The sequence below is a fragment of the Oryx dammah genome, unplaced genomic scaffold (genome assembly GCF_014754425.2).
Source record: "Oryx dammah isolate SB20612 unplaced genomic scaffold, SCBI_Odam_1.1 HiC_scaffold_9, whole genome shotgun sequence".
Taxonomy (NCBI): domain Eukaryota; kingdom Metazoa; phylum Chordata; class Mammalia; order Artiodactyla; family Bovidae; genus Oryx; species Oryx dammah.
In genome coordinates, this window is record NW_024070193.1 from 42,817,409 (window position 1) to 42,831,202 (window position 13,794).

At 49.5% G+C, this 13,794-nt stretch overlaps 1 protein-coding gene across 2 annotated transcripts in view; it reads right to left on the reverse strand.

Moving 5' to 3' along the window:
* The window catches only part of SRGAP3 (SLIT-ROBO Rho GTPase activating protein 3), a 242,874-nt gene that overhangs the window by 47,680 nt on the left and 181,400 nt on the right, over positions 1 to 13,794 (reverse strand). For both annotated transcript variants that reach the window (XM_040245998.1, XM_040245997.1), the window contains exons 7-10: positions 13,204 to 13,425; positions 11,596 to 11,697; positions 8,777 to 8,974; positions 4,259 to 4,343 (exon numbers count right to left, since the gene is read on the reverse strand). In XM_040245998.1, coding sequence (XP_040101932.1) covers positions 4,259 to 4,343; positions 8,777 to 8,974; positions 11,596 to 11,697; positions 13,204 to 13,425 — 607 coding nt within the window. The remainder of the gene's footprint in view (positions 1 to 4,258; positions 4,344 to 8,776; positions 8,975 to 11,595; positions 11,698 to 13,203; positions 13,426 to 13,794) is intronic.

Below are 13,794 nucleotides of genomic sequence, written 5' to 3' on the forward strand. Positions count from 1 at the left end.
AGAAAAAGGCCACTGATGCAGGTGTCACTCTACCCTAGCCCCGCTCTCACAAGAACTTTCTACTGAACGGAAGAGTTAACACGTCCAGGTAGAGAGGACTCATCTGACGACTCTCAAAGGAGTAAATTAGAAGGTTCTGAGCTTTATCGAACTAAATCAGTACAAATTCTTCCCTGTCCCTCAATGTCCTGCTGCTGCTGCTGCTAAGTCGATTCAGTGTGTCCGACTCTGTGCGACCCCATAGACGGCAGCCCACCAGGCTCCGCCGCCCCTGGGACTCTCCAGGCAAGAACACTGGAGTGGGTTGCCATTTCCTTCTCCAATGCGTGAAAGTGAGAAGTGAAAGTGAAGTCGCTCAGTCGTGTCCGACTCTTAGTGACCCCATGGACTACAGCCCACCAGGTTTCTCCGTCCATGGGATTTTCCAGGCAGGAGTATTGGAGTGGGGTGACATTGCCTTCTCCACCTCAATGCCCTAGGAATCCACATATATCCTTATCGTGCAGGGGAAATACAAAAAAGACTGAAGATTTGGTCTCAGCTTCAGTTTTTTTTTAGTAATTCAGTAATTTATTAACTTTAGTTAATAATAATTTATCAGTATATATTAATTGTGACAAATATACCACATTCATGTTAAATGAAGATGTTAATAATAGGGGAAGTTGGATGTAGAATATATGGAAACTGTACTGTCTTTGCAACTTTACTATACATATAAAACTACTTTAAAATAAAAAGTTTATCAAAATAAGAAAAAACTTCCCCAGAACTGACCAGTCTAACAAGACCTGTGCCAGATATCAAAAGCACTGCAGAGGACTTTACTCACTGCTGGCTTATGAGAAAACAGGACTATGGAAATTTTTCTAGAGGGCTCGTTTTTAGCTGCCATTGTACTTCTCAAGTTGCATTTCCTGTTTTTTGTTGCTCTTCAGCTCAAAACTCAGGAGAAGGACTCATATATCATATCTCAGAGCAAGACGCAGCTGAAGTGTAAACACACTTGGAAGACCAAATGGGTCAGGAGTCATACCAACCAAAACTAATTATTATTATTATTTTATTAAGGCCACTCAGGCAGGGGCAGGAATAAAAGCTTGCATCTGGTAGCACTCACAGGGAAGCTCAAGAGAAGCACTTTCTCATCTGGGATCTTATTTTTTAAAAGAACATCTTGTTTTCTAAATCCAGGGTGTCTGATTTCGAAAACACAAGTAGTCAGCAACTCACGTGGACCTGCTTTCTGTTAAATGGCTCATGAGAAACACCCCTCAGTGCCCAATCCCATGACCAGAAAAACCGATCCTACAAGCTGTGAAAGCTGCTCCATCACACACTCATCCAAGCTGCTCTCTAGGCCTTTCTGTCTCGTCCCGTTCCCTCCATTCTCACTGTTTTGGTTCCCTCTGTGTTATCCACAGTCTCCCATGGCCCCATTCTCCTGGTCCAATACTGAAATGTCAGGATGGGCAGAATATAAGAGTTGCCAGGGGTGGGAGCAGGGGCAGGGAATGAAGAAAAAGCTCATTGCAACTCACTCTTCCCCCCTCTTCCCCTCAATCAATGAGTTCTGTCAAATATAAACACCCATGTCTAACCTCCATCCAAATCAAGAAACAGAACGTTCCTATCATCCCCAAAAGATTCCCAGCTATCACCAGCTAGAGCAGACAAATCTAGTCTATGGCGACAGAAATCAGGTCAGTGGCGGTTTCAAATGGGGATGGGGGGCAGGGGTGAAGGTGGACTGCAAAGAGCCACAAGAGAACTTTTGGGTTGTCGCTTTGGGGCTGGAGCTTTTGAGTGCTGGTTATACCTGGGTGTATGTGTTTGTCAAAACTGATGTCTACACATAAAATGGGTGCATCTTATGGGATTTCCATTATATGTCAATAAAGTTGATTGAAAAAAATTCTACTGGTATTAGTTTCAAAGTCCTGGCTATTCCTTCAAGCCCTAGTTATTCATCTTCCTAGAAGCCTTTCCTGGTCTCTTGGGCCCAGGGTGAAACCTCCCTCCTGGGACTCACAGTGCTCAGAGCCTGAATTGTTCATCTGGCAATTTATTCAGTATTTCTGTGTGACAATGTTATCGCTATTTAATTTTTTAATGAATTCATGAGTTGTCTCCCAGCTAGACTGCAAATGACTTGGGGCTGGAAATGGTTTCATTTCTCACAGGTTCCTCTAAGGCATGCGACTCACACATGCCAAGCACCTGCAGAGCCTGGCAGCTCCCTGGATAGCTGCTGAGTGAACAGGACTTGTGTGGCTCAGACACAGCACTAGAATGTGCACGCACAGGGAGAAGAGAGCAAGCCAGTGAAGGGTGAGGATGTACCGTGGATGGCAAACCCCAGCAGCAGTGCCCACCAGCCCACAGCCCAGCACAGCTCTTGTCCTGTCATGCTCATTCCCCAGAATCCTGGGATATCTCTAAACTGCTTCAAGCTGTCATCTCAGGATCTAATGCCACTGACACCTTGGGAAATCCCTTCATGTCTCTGATATTGGCCCCATATTTCCCAGACCCCATGTCAGTCGAGCACATCCTTCAGCCAACAGCCCTCTCCAAACAGAATACAGGTCTATTCTGAATGTGGCCTAACAGCTTCAGAAGCCCCAGGTCAGCTCCTCTGCTCAACGTTAAGCCTCATACCAAGCTCCAGGGCCACCAGGACTTGCTCTAAACTACCTGTGCACTAAAAATGCCACCTACTGTATCAGGGAGGATGTTGCGCCCATCAACCACTACAGCCAACTGTGACGGACAGCCCCAAGGGAACTCAGAATGGAAACACTATGTCCACACTGAATCATCAGACACTGCAGCCACCAGCCCTGGCTCCCTGCAGTGGTGCACCCTGAGGACACCAGGATGAGAAAACACAGGACGCTGGCCCCAGAGAGCTGAGGCACATATCAAAGGAGTGATTTCAGTGAGCCCAGACTCTTGCACCTTCCCATAAACAGAAGAGCCCAAATTCCTTAACTTAAGATGTCAGGTTTTCTTTGATTAACACCAATCCTTTGGTGTTCTGACTACCTTGTCTTTGTTGCAAAAACTCCTAAATGTCCTGGTTCCTCACTTTGCCTCATTCCTCACTTTGCCTCTACAGAACAGTCTCTCAGAATTATCTAAGATACTGCATCCTGGGCTTAAGGCCTCAGTTTTTTCCACCTAATAAAATATAATTTTCAATTCTTAGGGTGTGCCTTTTTGGTCAGTTGAAACATCCTTGATCTTGAATGGTTTCTAGTTCATGTTCTGGTGATCTTTCCATTCAACATTCATTCAGTGACTATTAATTGAGTGCCTACCATGAGCCAGGTACTGTCCTAGGCACTACAGATAAAGCAGTGGACAAAACAAGCACAGAAGTTCCTACTCTGATTGCAGATATAATGCTATTGGGTGTGGAGGTGTGATCAATGACAATAAGCAGGTGAACGGATGATAAAGAGGTTGAACTCACATGATGACAATGAAGATGAAGAAAATCAGACAGAGAGAGTGTTGGGACAGAGGTGGTGATCCCCTGAGGCTGGGACAGCAGAGTCTCACTGAGGAAGTGATATCTGTGCTGAGCCAACCACACAAAGATATGGGGTAAAGGGCATTTCAGGCAGCAGGAATAACAGATGTAAAGGCCCTGAGGCAGGAATAAGTTGGACGAGCTCTGAAATGCAGGAGGGAGCTCAGTGCACCTGGAGTACAGTAGGAGAGTGGAGGAGAAGTAGATGAGGTTAGGGTAGCACGTGGAGGTCAAATGATTTCAGGTCTCATGTGCCACTGAAACAGATGGGATTTTATTCCAACAATCGTTGTAAGCTTTTCAGGAGTTTTAAGTCTAGTGCCCAGGTCCCTCAAGGACCACACTCTGCCTTACATATGTGAATTCTTCTTGGACCTAGAATCCTGGCCAGGCATTCCAATAGTATTCCTGGTAAACAGAATCTGCTAAAAAAGCATCAGTCCAGAGCCCTGTGCCCTGGATCCCACCCTTAACCTACTGGGGACTCATTATCACTTTTTCTGGGACTCTTCCCCACAACTTAAACTCAGACTTGTGTTGGCCCCATCCCCTCAACATCTGTACCAGTCTGTTTCCCCAGCTGGCTTATCCCAGTAGGTGGCCCCAGTCCCAGGCCTCATTCTACCAAGTGCCTGGGATCTCCATCTGTAACAGCTCAAGGGGCCACACAAGACCCAGCGGGGAGGACCCTCCAGTGCTCACCTCCACCGCTCAACTCACCTTCGCCCAAAGTCTGCTTGAGTAAGTCGTGCTTGGCTTGCAGCTTAGTGATGAGGTTACTGCCGTTCACATACTCTTTAAATTTCTGTAAGACACAGGCAGAAGGACGTTACAGATTGCAGGGCCAAGTCCTGGCATCTCTGCCTCTGTAACAGATCTCGGGGTGGGAAGCCACCCTCAAGGCCCCAGGCGTGGGTGAAGCAGGGAGGGGTCTCTGCATCAGTTCCATCAGGTCCCCTCCTCTGCTGAGCGTGGCTGTCCAGTCCTATGAAATATTTCAGGTCAGTTTCAGAACACAAAGAAAGCTGGTGGGGTGGGGAATGGGCAACGTAAAAGGGGCTTTTGTCACGTGAGGATGGCAGGAGCTGGGGCAGAGGGCTTTTTTAGCGATCAAAGTTCCTCTGTGCTTCTGGGCCAAGGGCATGCAGCCGAGGCAAGAGCATGTTATCGGATCTGTCAGAGAGGAGCCTCAGAACACGTCTTCTTTCATCTGGCTGAGAACTGAAGGAGGAAGGGCACTGCAGGCCTCTGGAGACATTCCTATTAAAATAACCCAAACTGCACTTCGGGGATATGATTTTCTTCTTTTTACAGATGAGAAAGGTGAGGCTCACACAAGAAGTAATTTGCCCAAAGTTCCTGGGATCCAGGCTGCCTCCAGTTCAGGGGCCTGGCCAAACACAGTGCAGTCGGGTGCAGTCCAGGGAACAAGGCACCCAGAACAGAAACACATTTACCTGCCCCCAGTTCAGCACGGCCTCAGCCACGCCTCCACACAGGTACCAGCTTCCCTTGGCCCCCCTCACCCCGCATTGCCCAATCACAGGCTGGGAGCCCTCTCTGCTAGGCCAAGAGGCACTATTGGCATGGTCCACACCAGTTCCCTTCTGGATCCCTGGTGCTTACAGCTGTGCCTGACATGTAGTAGGTGCCGAGAAATTCAGCTGAACCCCTGACCTGGTGGCACTGACATAGCAGAGTAGGAGCAAGACAATGAGCTAACAAAAATGTAAGTAAAATATACAATAGGTCAATGGCGGTAAACGCTAGGGATGGAAACAAGGCAGAAGTGGGATCTGGGAGTGGGAGCAGACCTCACTGCAAAGCTGCCATTTCAGCCCCGGCCTGAAGGAGGTGAGGAAGGGGTCACGGGGGTACACAGGGGGAGGGGGTCTCAGCAGAGGGGAATGCAATTACCAAGGCCCTGAGGGGGAAGGCACAGGGATGGATGTGATTGCCCCAAATCTGCCAGCTACTTTCTCACCAAAAATCCATTCTATGCCTCAGCCAGGAGGCTCAGATGGAGCACAGAGGAGTAGAGAGGTGAGCCTCGGCAGCTCAGGACATATGCAGCATCACTGTGCCCGCAGAAGACAGGTCTGGGGCGAAGGCCCACATGTGCCCGGAGAAGCCTGAGCTCGGTGAACCCTGCTCCCCACCCCCCGGCGGGTTTCTGGAGGTTGGGCATTCTTTATTCTTGACCTTGGTCTTTCTTAGCTCCTCGGGCCTTGTCTTGTGGTTGTTAAGTCATCCCCATTGTATTTGTAGATGGTTTTCCAACAGGTATATTTGGTCCTCACTGCACTCTCAGATGATAAATGACAGAAGCATCGCTGTTCTCATTCTACGCAGAGGGAGAAACTGCTTAGAGTGGTGGCCACTTGGTGTGTGACCTTGATCAAATTTCTGAACATTTCTGGGCCTCATGCCTTCCTCGGGGTAAAGTGAGGAGACTCATGGTGCTTCTCCCAGTGTGGTGCAGGCACCAGCTGGGGAGAGTGTCCACAGGCAGATTCCTGCTCTGGACTCCTGTGAGTCTAACCCTGGGAGGACACCACAGAGGCCCAGGCGTCCTCACATTTCCAGGGTGCCACCTCAGGGAGGGTAGCAGTCTGGGAACTTGGGCTTTCAAGAAGTTTCTGACAAAATTCAAAAACACACTTCCGTTTGATAGTTACTCACCGAGAGGCCCTCTCTGGATGCTTCCAGTAATATCGCCCTCTGATTTTATCTTGTGTTCAAGAATTCACCATGAAAGCCAGAGCTGAGGTGTAAGTAAGTGTTCTCTCATCCTGCCTCAGTGCCCCAAGCAGGTGGAGTTCTAATCCCAAACTTGTAACTCGTGCTTTGGTGGGTGACTCACTGGTTAGTGTAAATTACAGCCTGGGGCTCTGGGGCCCTGACTACTGCTTCTATGCTTCACCTGGACTTGATGCGTGAAGAAAAAAATACCATCGATTCATACTGATGTTTGCTTTAAAAGGAGTGTTACATCCTTAAAAATACCTAAATAATGTCACAACATCAAATCATGAGATGCACTAGCCAATCAGGTTGATAACTTGAATATTCAAATCAAAGTACAACATCCATGACCTCCATAATGGATGCTGTCTTTTCATTTCAAGCAGGCTGAACTCTCATCTTCGACTCTGCTGCCAAAGTGACTTAATGCCCATCCATTTTCCTCCCTTATCTTTGGATTCTCTACAAACACCGTATGCCCCCAGTGGGAGTGGTGAACCCCTGAAATTGGCATGGACTCATTCACTAAGTCTCACTTTGCTTTCTCTCTTGAAAGCAACAAAATTGATCAAGGAAATGGAGTATGCGTTAACCACTGGCTTTCAACAGATATTTGATGAGCAAGAAACAGAGCTGGATGTTAAAACTGGATGGGCTTGGCACTGGTTCAGTTCAGTTCAGTTCAGTCGCTCAGTCGTGTCTGACTCTTCGCGACCCCATGAATTGCAGCACGCCAGGCCTCCCTGTTCATCACCATCTCCGGAGTTCACTCAGACTCATGTCCATCGAGTCCGTGATGCCATCCAGCCATCTCATCCTCGGTCGTCCCTTTCTCCTCCTGCCCCCAATCCCTCCCAGCATCAGAGTCTTTTCCAAAGAGTCAACTCTTCTCATGAGGTGGCCAAAGTACTGGAGTTTCAGCTTTAGCATCATTCCTTCCAAAGAAATCTCAGGGTTGATCTCCTTCAGAATGGACTGGTTGGATCTCCCTGCAGTCCAAGGGACTCTCAAGAGTCTTCTCCAACACCACAGTTCAAAAGCATCTGGTTAGATGAACACAATCTAAAACTACTAATTAATGGATCAATATCAGCCTAATGGCATGTTTTGAACAACTCTGTCTTTGGCCTTGGCCTAGCAATTCCTTTCTTGTTTGTTTGTTTGTTCTAACTGATAAACTTTAAGGTACAGAAGCCACACTTACTGAATCTCTAGACACAAGGTCTGAAGAGACAGCATCTGTGATGAGCAACTGGATAAGGCTCGTGACAGTTGGAGCCATGAGCTGAATCCATCAAGAGGAAATCTAACTGGTAATAAGCATATGATCCACCTAAGACATCACCTACACATCCCATAGGAGGACGGTTTAATGGCGGTATGCTGAGAATGGAGATTTAACTGATACTAGGTTTAAAAAAAAAACAATAAAATGTAATCTTACGATGTATGAAAAGAGAAGCATAGCCCCTAATGTGGAGGGAGGGGAAAGTTTAGCCCTTTTCTGTGCTGGTCTCTCCACTGCTGGGAGTCTCTTTTCAGAAGAAGCGCTGACAAACAGAATATGGTCAGGAAAGAGTCGATGCTGAGGCCACTCAAAACAAAAGCTTAAGAGGCCAGATTAAAACAAGTAGATGTGTTTAGCCTAGAGAAATAAAAGCCCAGCTCCTTGCAACCTTGCCAGACTGTCAAGTAGAATTAGCCTCTCTCTGGGTTGCCCCAGAGAACAGAATTAAGATCAATGACCAGAAATCCTCGTGAGGAAGCTTTTTGAAGATAACAGAGATATGGGAAAACATTATAATGTCCATAGCCAGCCACAGGCCAAACAAAACAGTTGTTTGGGGAGGGAGGGAGCTTTTAATCTGGGGCTGTTCAAGCACAATCTGCATGACTCTGGGGCAGGAACAGGGTGGAATAGGATCCAGTGTCAGATGGAAGATCCTCTCCAACCCAACATTGCATATTCTCTAAACACCCGTTGAACCAAAGCCCCGATGCCTCTCATCCCTGTCCCTCCCTGGCCAAATGGAATATAAGTAATCTGGGATTTTACTTGAAGGGCTGGCAACTCACCAGCTATTTGCAAAAATCACCCAGGGCATTGTTTGCAGAGTCCAGGCCCAAATTTGACACAACTTGACATGACAACCATACACTTAACTTGGGGGTTGTTACTTGGGATGTGCATCTGGCTCTGTCAGCCCTTTTCCTCTCATCCTACTGAGCACAAGCCTCTCTGTGCTGTTTCTAGAACAGGAAAGTTGCAATAACTGTCAATCCAAGATCAAGGCTGATGCTACCCACTGGTTAGCTCACTTTCTGCACTTCACAAAGCCAAGGCAGACACCTTATTCTGAAGAGCATGTTGGAGGAACTGTAGGTCTAACTGACCCATGTGGTTCCTCTGGTTGCCACTAATTTGGGCTGCTCCCCAAAAGTCACTGCCAGCAGGGCTGCAGACAGCAGGTTCTCAGTCAGGATGCCACTTACCGTAAAATAGAACATTTCTGTCTCCTGCTGGTTGGCTCTCCTCTTGGCGATGTTGATCTTGCTCATGTAGGTCTCGGAGGCGGCCGACTTCACAGACTCTGTGGACCGGCTGTGTTGGAAGGCGTCAGAGACGTCAAAGTCCTCCACGGTCAGCATGTCCTGCAAGGTCTGCATGGTGGCATCCAGAGTTTTTCTAACCTAGAGAAACACCACATGTCAACAAAAGTCCTTTAGTCTCAGAATGTCTGGACACCTCAAAGTGCTTTCCCAATCATTCCTTTATTTCTTCCATGTAAAGCCCCCAGAGGTGGGCTGGACAAAGGTGCTCACTTCTGTTAATGATGATGTGGAAAATAGGGCTGGCACTGGCTGGGGGGAGAAACCAGGTTGCCTAAGCTCAGTCATGTCATGGGCCTACTTCTGGCACTGAGAACCCTGGAGAACACTGTGACCAGCAAGGGACTCAGGTTTTGAGGTCTGTGTTTGTCTGTGGTTACACAGCCCCAGAGAAGCTCCTCCAGGGGGGCAGGGCCCTGAGGAGGGACAACCCTAGAAGCACTCCCTCTTCTCTTCATCCCGAGCAGGGAGAAGACAGTCTGGATACAGGGAGCTCCATTCTCAGTGGACAAACTCTCATACTGTCAGCCACTGAGCCCACACAAGCCTGACTGAGAAAAGAGAGCTCAAGGAAGACAGCCCGTGACACGTACGGTATGCTCAGTCCTCCACGCCCCGACTCCTCTCCCAGGACCAAGCGGGACCCCCAGAGGCTTCACACACAGGCCCCAGCCTCCCCACAGCCCTTCAGTGAATGGTACCTAAAGGGCGGACCTGAACTTGAATGGAGGGTGGTTTCAAACACAGTCCTGGGAGAGCCTGCATCCATACTCACTGCACAATGATTGCCACTCAGAGCCTCTCTTGGCACTCAGATCTCGCCTTAAAAGTCACCTCCTGGCCACCACCGCATTCTTAACTTAGTGGCTGACATTTTATGCCCTCAATTTACTGTTTGCTTGCTTTTGTGTTTCAATTCTCACCTGCCTTTTCTCTCCAGAATATAAACTCCATGAGAGAAAGTACTCTACACTGTCCCATTCACTCACTTAACCCAGCACTGGACACAACATTTAGAGTGTGTGTGAACAGGCCTTCCCAGGTGGCTCGGTGGGTAAAGAATCCACCTGCAAAGCAGGAGATGCAGGCAGGCATGAGCTCAATCCCTGGGTTGGGAGGATCCCCTGGAGAAGGGCACGGCAACCCACTCCAGTATTCCCGCCTGGAGAATCCCATGGACAGGGGCGCCTGGCGGGCTGCAGTCCCTGGGGCTGCATGACTGAAGCGACTGAGATGAGCACAAGCATGTGCTGAACAACGATTTGTTGAATGAATAACCGAGCGACTCAGTTCTTTCCAACACAGCCTCACAGAAGCCCAGGCTCAAAATTAAGCATTTCCCCAACCATGAACAGCCTACCCAGAGGAACATGTGCTTCACCCTCCTTTCTGTGGTCCTGACTTCCAACCTAAATTCTATTAACATTATTATAACATACACCACGTGCTGTTCCATGTGGATAATTTAAGATGCTGTGGGGGAAGACATAGGGCATAAAGAAAGGAAGGAAACACTCTGTCCATATCCTCTCTCTTCTCAGGTTGGAGAAACAAATTCATAGTTTGTCTGCAACCTCCCCACAGGGACTTCTTGATTTGTTCATCCTGACCTACATGCTGGTTCACATCTGTCCTGGTTCCACCCTCTTTCAAGACACAAAGCAACCTCCCCTCTCTGTACAAGACAGCCCCCTCAAGGTCTGAAGACAGGGACCATGACTCCCCGTCTCAGCTATGACTGCACTCTTCACAGATGGACCTGCCCACAATCTTGGGTGACACCCCCATGTCCTGGTGTCCTCCAGTTGGGTGACATCCTCCCTGCGTGGGGGCATCTGGGCTGGAACAGGAGGTCTCCAGTTGGCCGCATCAGTGCATATCAGAACGGAGCTCCCAGCTGGTGCTTCCACTTGTGCCTACCTGGTGGGAGCCCCGAGCCACCAGCGGCAGGGAGGTGTGCTGGCCACAGTGAGACAGAAGCTCCGTGGAGCTCAGAATCTGTGACACGTTTAGTGCGCCCTGGGTTGTTTCGCTGTGTGATTCAAAATACCTACTCTTATTTCTGATGATAAAAAATAACATAAACTCATTGCAGAAAAGAGAGAAAAGCACAAAGAAGAAAACAGATATCACCTATATTCCTGTAACCCAGACAAAACCACTACCAGCATTTCAAAGTATTTCCTTCCAGTCTTCTTCCTACTCCTGTGAATACACTCAGAAATATGTACACAGACTTTAGTATACCCTGGTTAGACTAGTACTGAACACAGAGTGCTACTTCCTCTTTGCTCTCCTTTAACATCTTGTAAGCATTTCCTGGGCTTCCCAGGTGGCTCAGTGGTAAAGAATTTGCCTGTCAATACAGGAGACGTGAGAGACAGGGGTTGGATCCCTGGGTCAGGAAGATCCTCTGGAGAAGGAAATGGCAACCCACTCCAGTATTCTTGCCTGAGGAATCCCATGGACAGAGGAGCCTGGAGGGCTACAGTCCAGGGGGTTGCAAAAGAGTCGGACATGACTGAGCACGCAGGCACAAGCATTCCCCTTGCCATTAAACATTCTTGGCGGGTATGGTTTTAATGGTTGTGCATCTTACAGATAAACCCTGACTTCTCACATCTTCCAAGGCAAGAGTGGACACCCCCCGAGCAGCCAGGACTTTGTAATGAAATCCCTCATGGGGTAGTGGGCTCACTCACCTCCTCGTTCTCAATCTTGAGAGTGGCCAGTCTGGACTGCAGCTGGTGGTACCGCATGAGCAGTTCTGTCTGGACGGGCTGCTGGGCACTGACCTGGCACACCTGCAGAAACGACAGCCACTGCCTGCGGTTGCCCCAGGCCCTCGGCACCTCTGAGGAACTGGGGCCAGGCCGTCACTAACATCACCATCAACAGCTGCGGAAACAGGCCTGGAAAGGTTAAGCGACCTGCCCAAGATCACACAGCTCGTACTGGGCAACAGCAGAGCCAGCCAGCAGGCAGGGGCTGCCCTCTCACAACTCTTGGTCTGTGTTTGTGTAGCACACGATGGCTCACTACTGACATGATGCCATTAAGTGAGACTAATTGGCTAATTTCCAGGCAGGAAGCAGTGCCTAAGAGTAGCTAATGAAAAGAAGGAAGGATGGGAAACAGTGGAATGGGCCCAGCAAGAAGGTGCTCCAGACAGGCAGCCATGCAGCAGCGATCCTCTCGCTGCACTTCTCCCCACATGGGCTGACTGATAGAGAAGGGGGGAAGAGAGGAAGATGAGAGAGAGATAGAGTTCTCCTACCTCCAGTCCAGCCCACTGACTACCGTGGGCTGGGCTGCCTGGTGTCACCTGGCTGAGCTCATAAGAGACAGTGGGCCTCTGTTTTTTTAACCCAGCCTCCAGTCACCAGACGATGAGTCAAAGGGCTGGACACGAGGGGCTGGGATGGTGCGGGAGCTGTAGGGAAGCCTGGCAGAAGGCATCTCTTGCAAACAACGGAAGTCGGTAGGGCCTCGGGAGGGTGCAGCTAAAGGCACATTATAAGGTGCCTCTGGGCTCCTCCCTGCTACACAGGTGCAGTGACAGCCCAGACGAGCTCCCACCTGGATCCAGAGGCTGGCTGGGTCCCTCTCTCATGTGCCTGAGTGGTGTATCTTAGGTGGAGGGAATGGGGCCACTAGGAGAAAGTTCTGGGCACCTATCCCTGGAGGTAGAGATGGAGAGCCAGATATGACACTGTGGCTGTCCTCCGTTGTTCCAGGGACCAGGGCCTGAGCCCTGGAGAGAGGGAGCGATGACATGGAAAAGCTCAAGGAGAGATTTTTGTAAGAAGTTTTGTGAAACTTGGGTAACTAGTGTGCTGCTTTGGGGCTAGTGACGAGTGTCTTTTCCCATTTTTTTTTTTCCAGAACATCATGAGGATATGAGCAGCACAAGCCCTGAAGGGAACTCAGCTGGCTGGTGTGCTGAGGGCTCAGAGTACTGGAGCCCAGGCCAGCGAGGCTCTGCTGAGACCCCACCTTCGGTGATCCAGGACCATCTGAGGGGAGAATGTGAGATGATGGTCTAAGTGTAGGCGTGGGGCTCCCTTGGGGTCTTCTAGACACAACTGTGAGGGATTTTATGAGAAGCTAAGGTTCTGCAATTCTGCAGGCAGGGGACGTGAGGCACCAAGATTAGGGGATTAGTGGTAAACTCCTCCGCTGGGGAAGCCCATGCGCCAAGAACTTGACCCCAGGCCTCTGAGCTGACATTCTCCTCCCCCCAGTACTCTGGGAGTTCACGGCAGAGGGATGGAAGCATCCTCAAGCAGGGGCTCCTGGGAGAAGCCTACCTCGTCCCCCATGTGGGGCTGAAACTCGAACTTGAGCGGGGGGCAGAAGACCTGGTTACACATGTCCATGACCGTGTGCTTGTCGCTTCGGGAATCAAGGTTGTCCACGGCATTCTCGATGACGTCCAGCCCCTCGTGGCGAGATGTCTCCAGGTTGTACTCGGCTGAGAGGTAGGTCCGGAAGGTGCGGGCCAGGCTGGCGTGAAAGCCCAAGTCACAGCACTTGGAGAGAAGCACAAGAGGATGTGCAGGTGAGGGTGGTGATGTGGAGAGGGGCCGTCACAGTGACTTAGGTTACCTCCTGCTCCAGAGTCAACCCTTCCATGCTGGAAGCCCTCGCGCACTTTGGAATCTTACCACACAAGTCTTGCCAAAGCCCTCGGGGGGAGCAGTGGGATTACAATCTGGGCAATGACAGTGCTTCTCTCAGCTCCCCACACTCACCGTGTTCTTTCTAATCTCCATGCCTTCACACACTCATACTATCTGCCTGGAAGCCTCTTCCTTTCTCTTCCTGTCTAAATATTCTGCCTTGGGGTTCCAGTTTAGAGGTCATTTCTTCCAGGAAGCCTTCCTTGAGGTTCTCCCCAC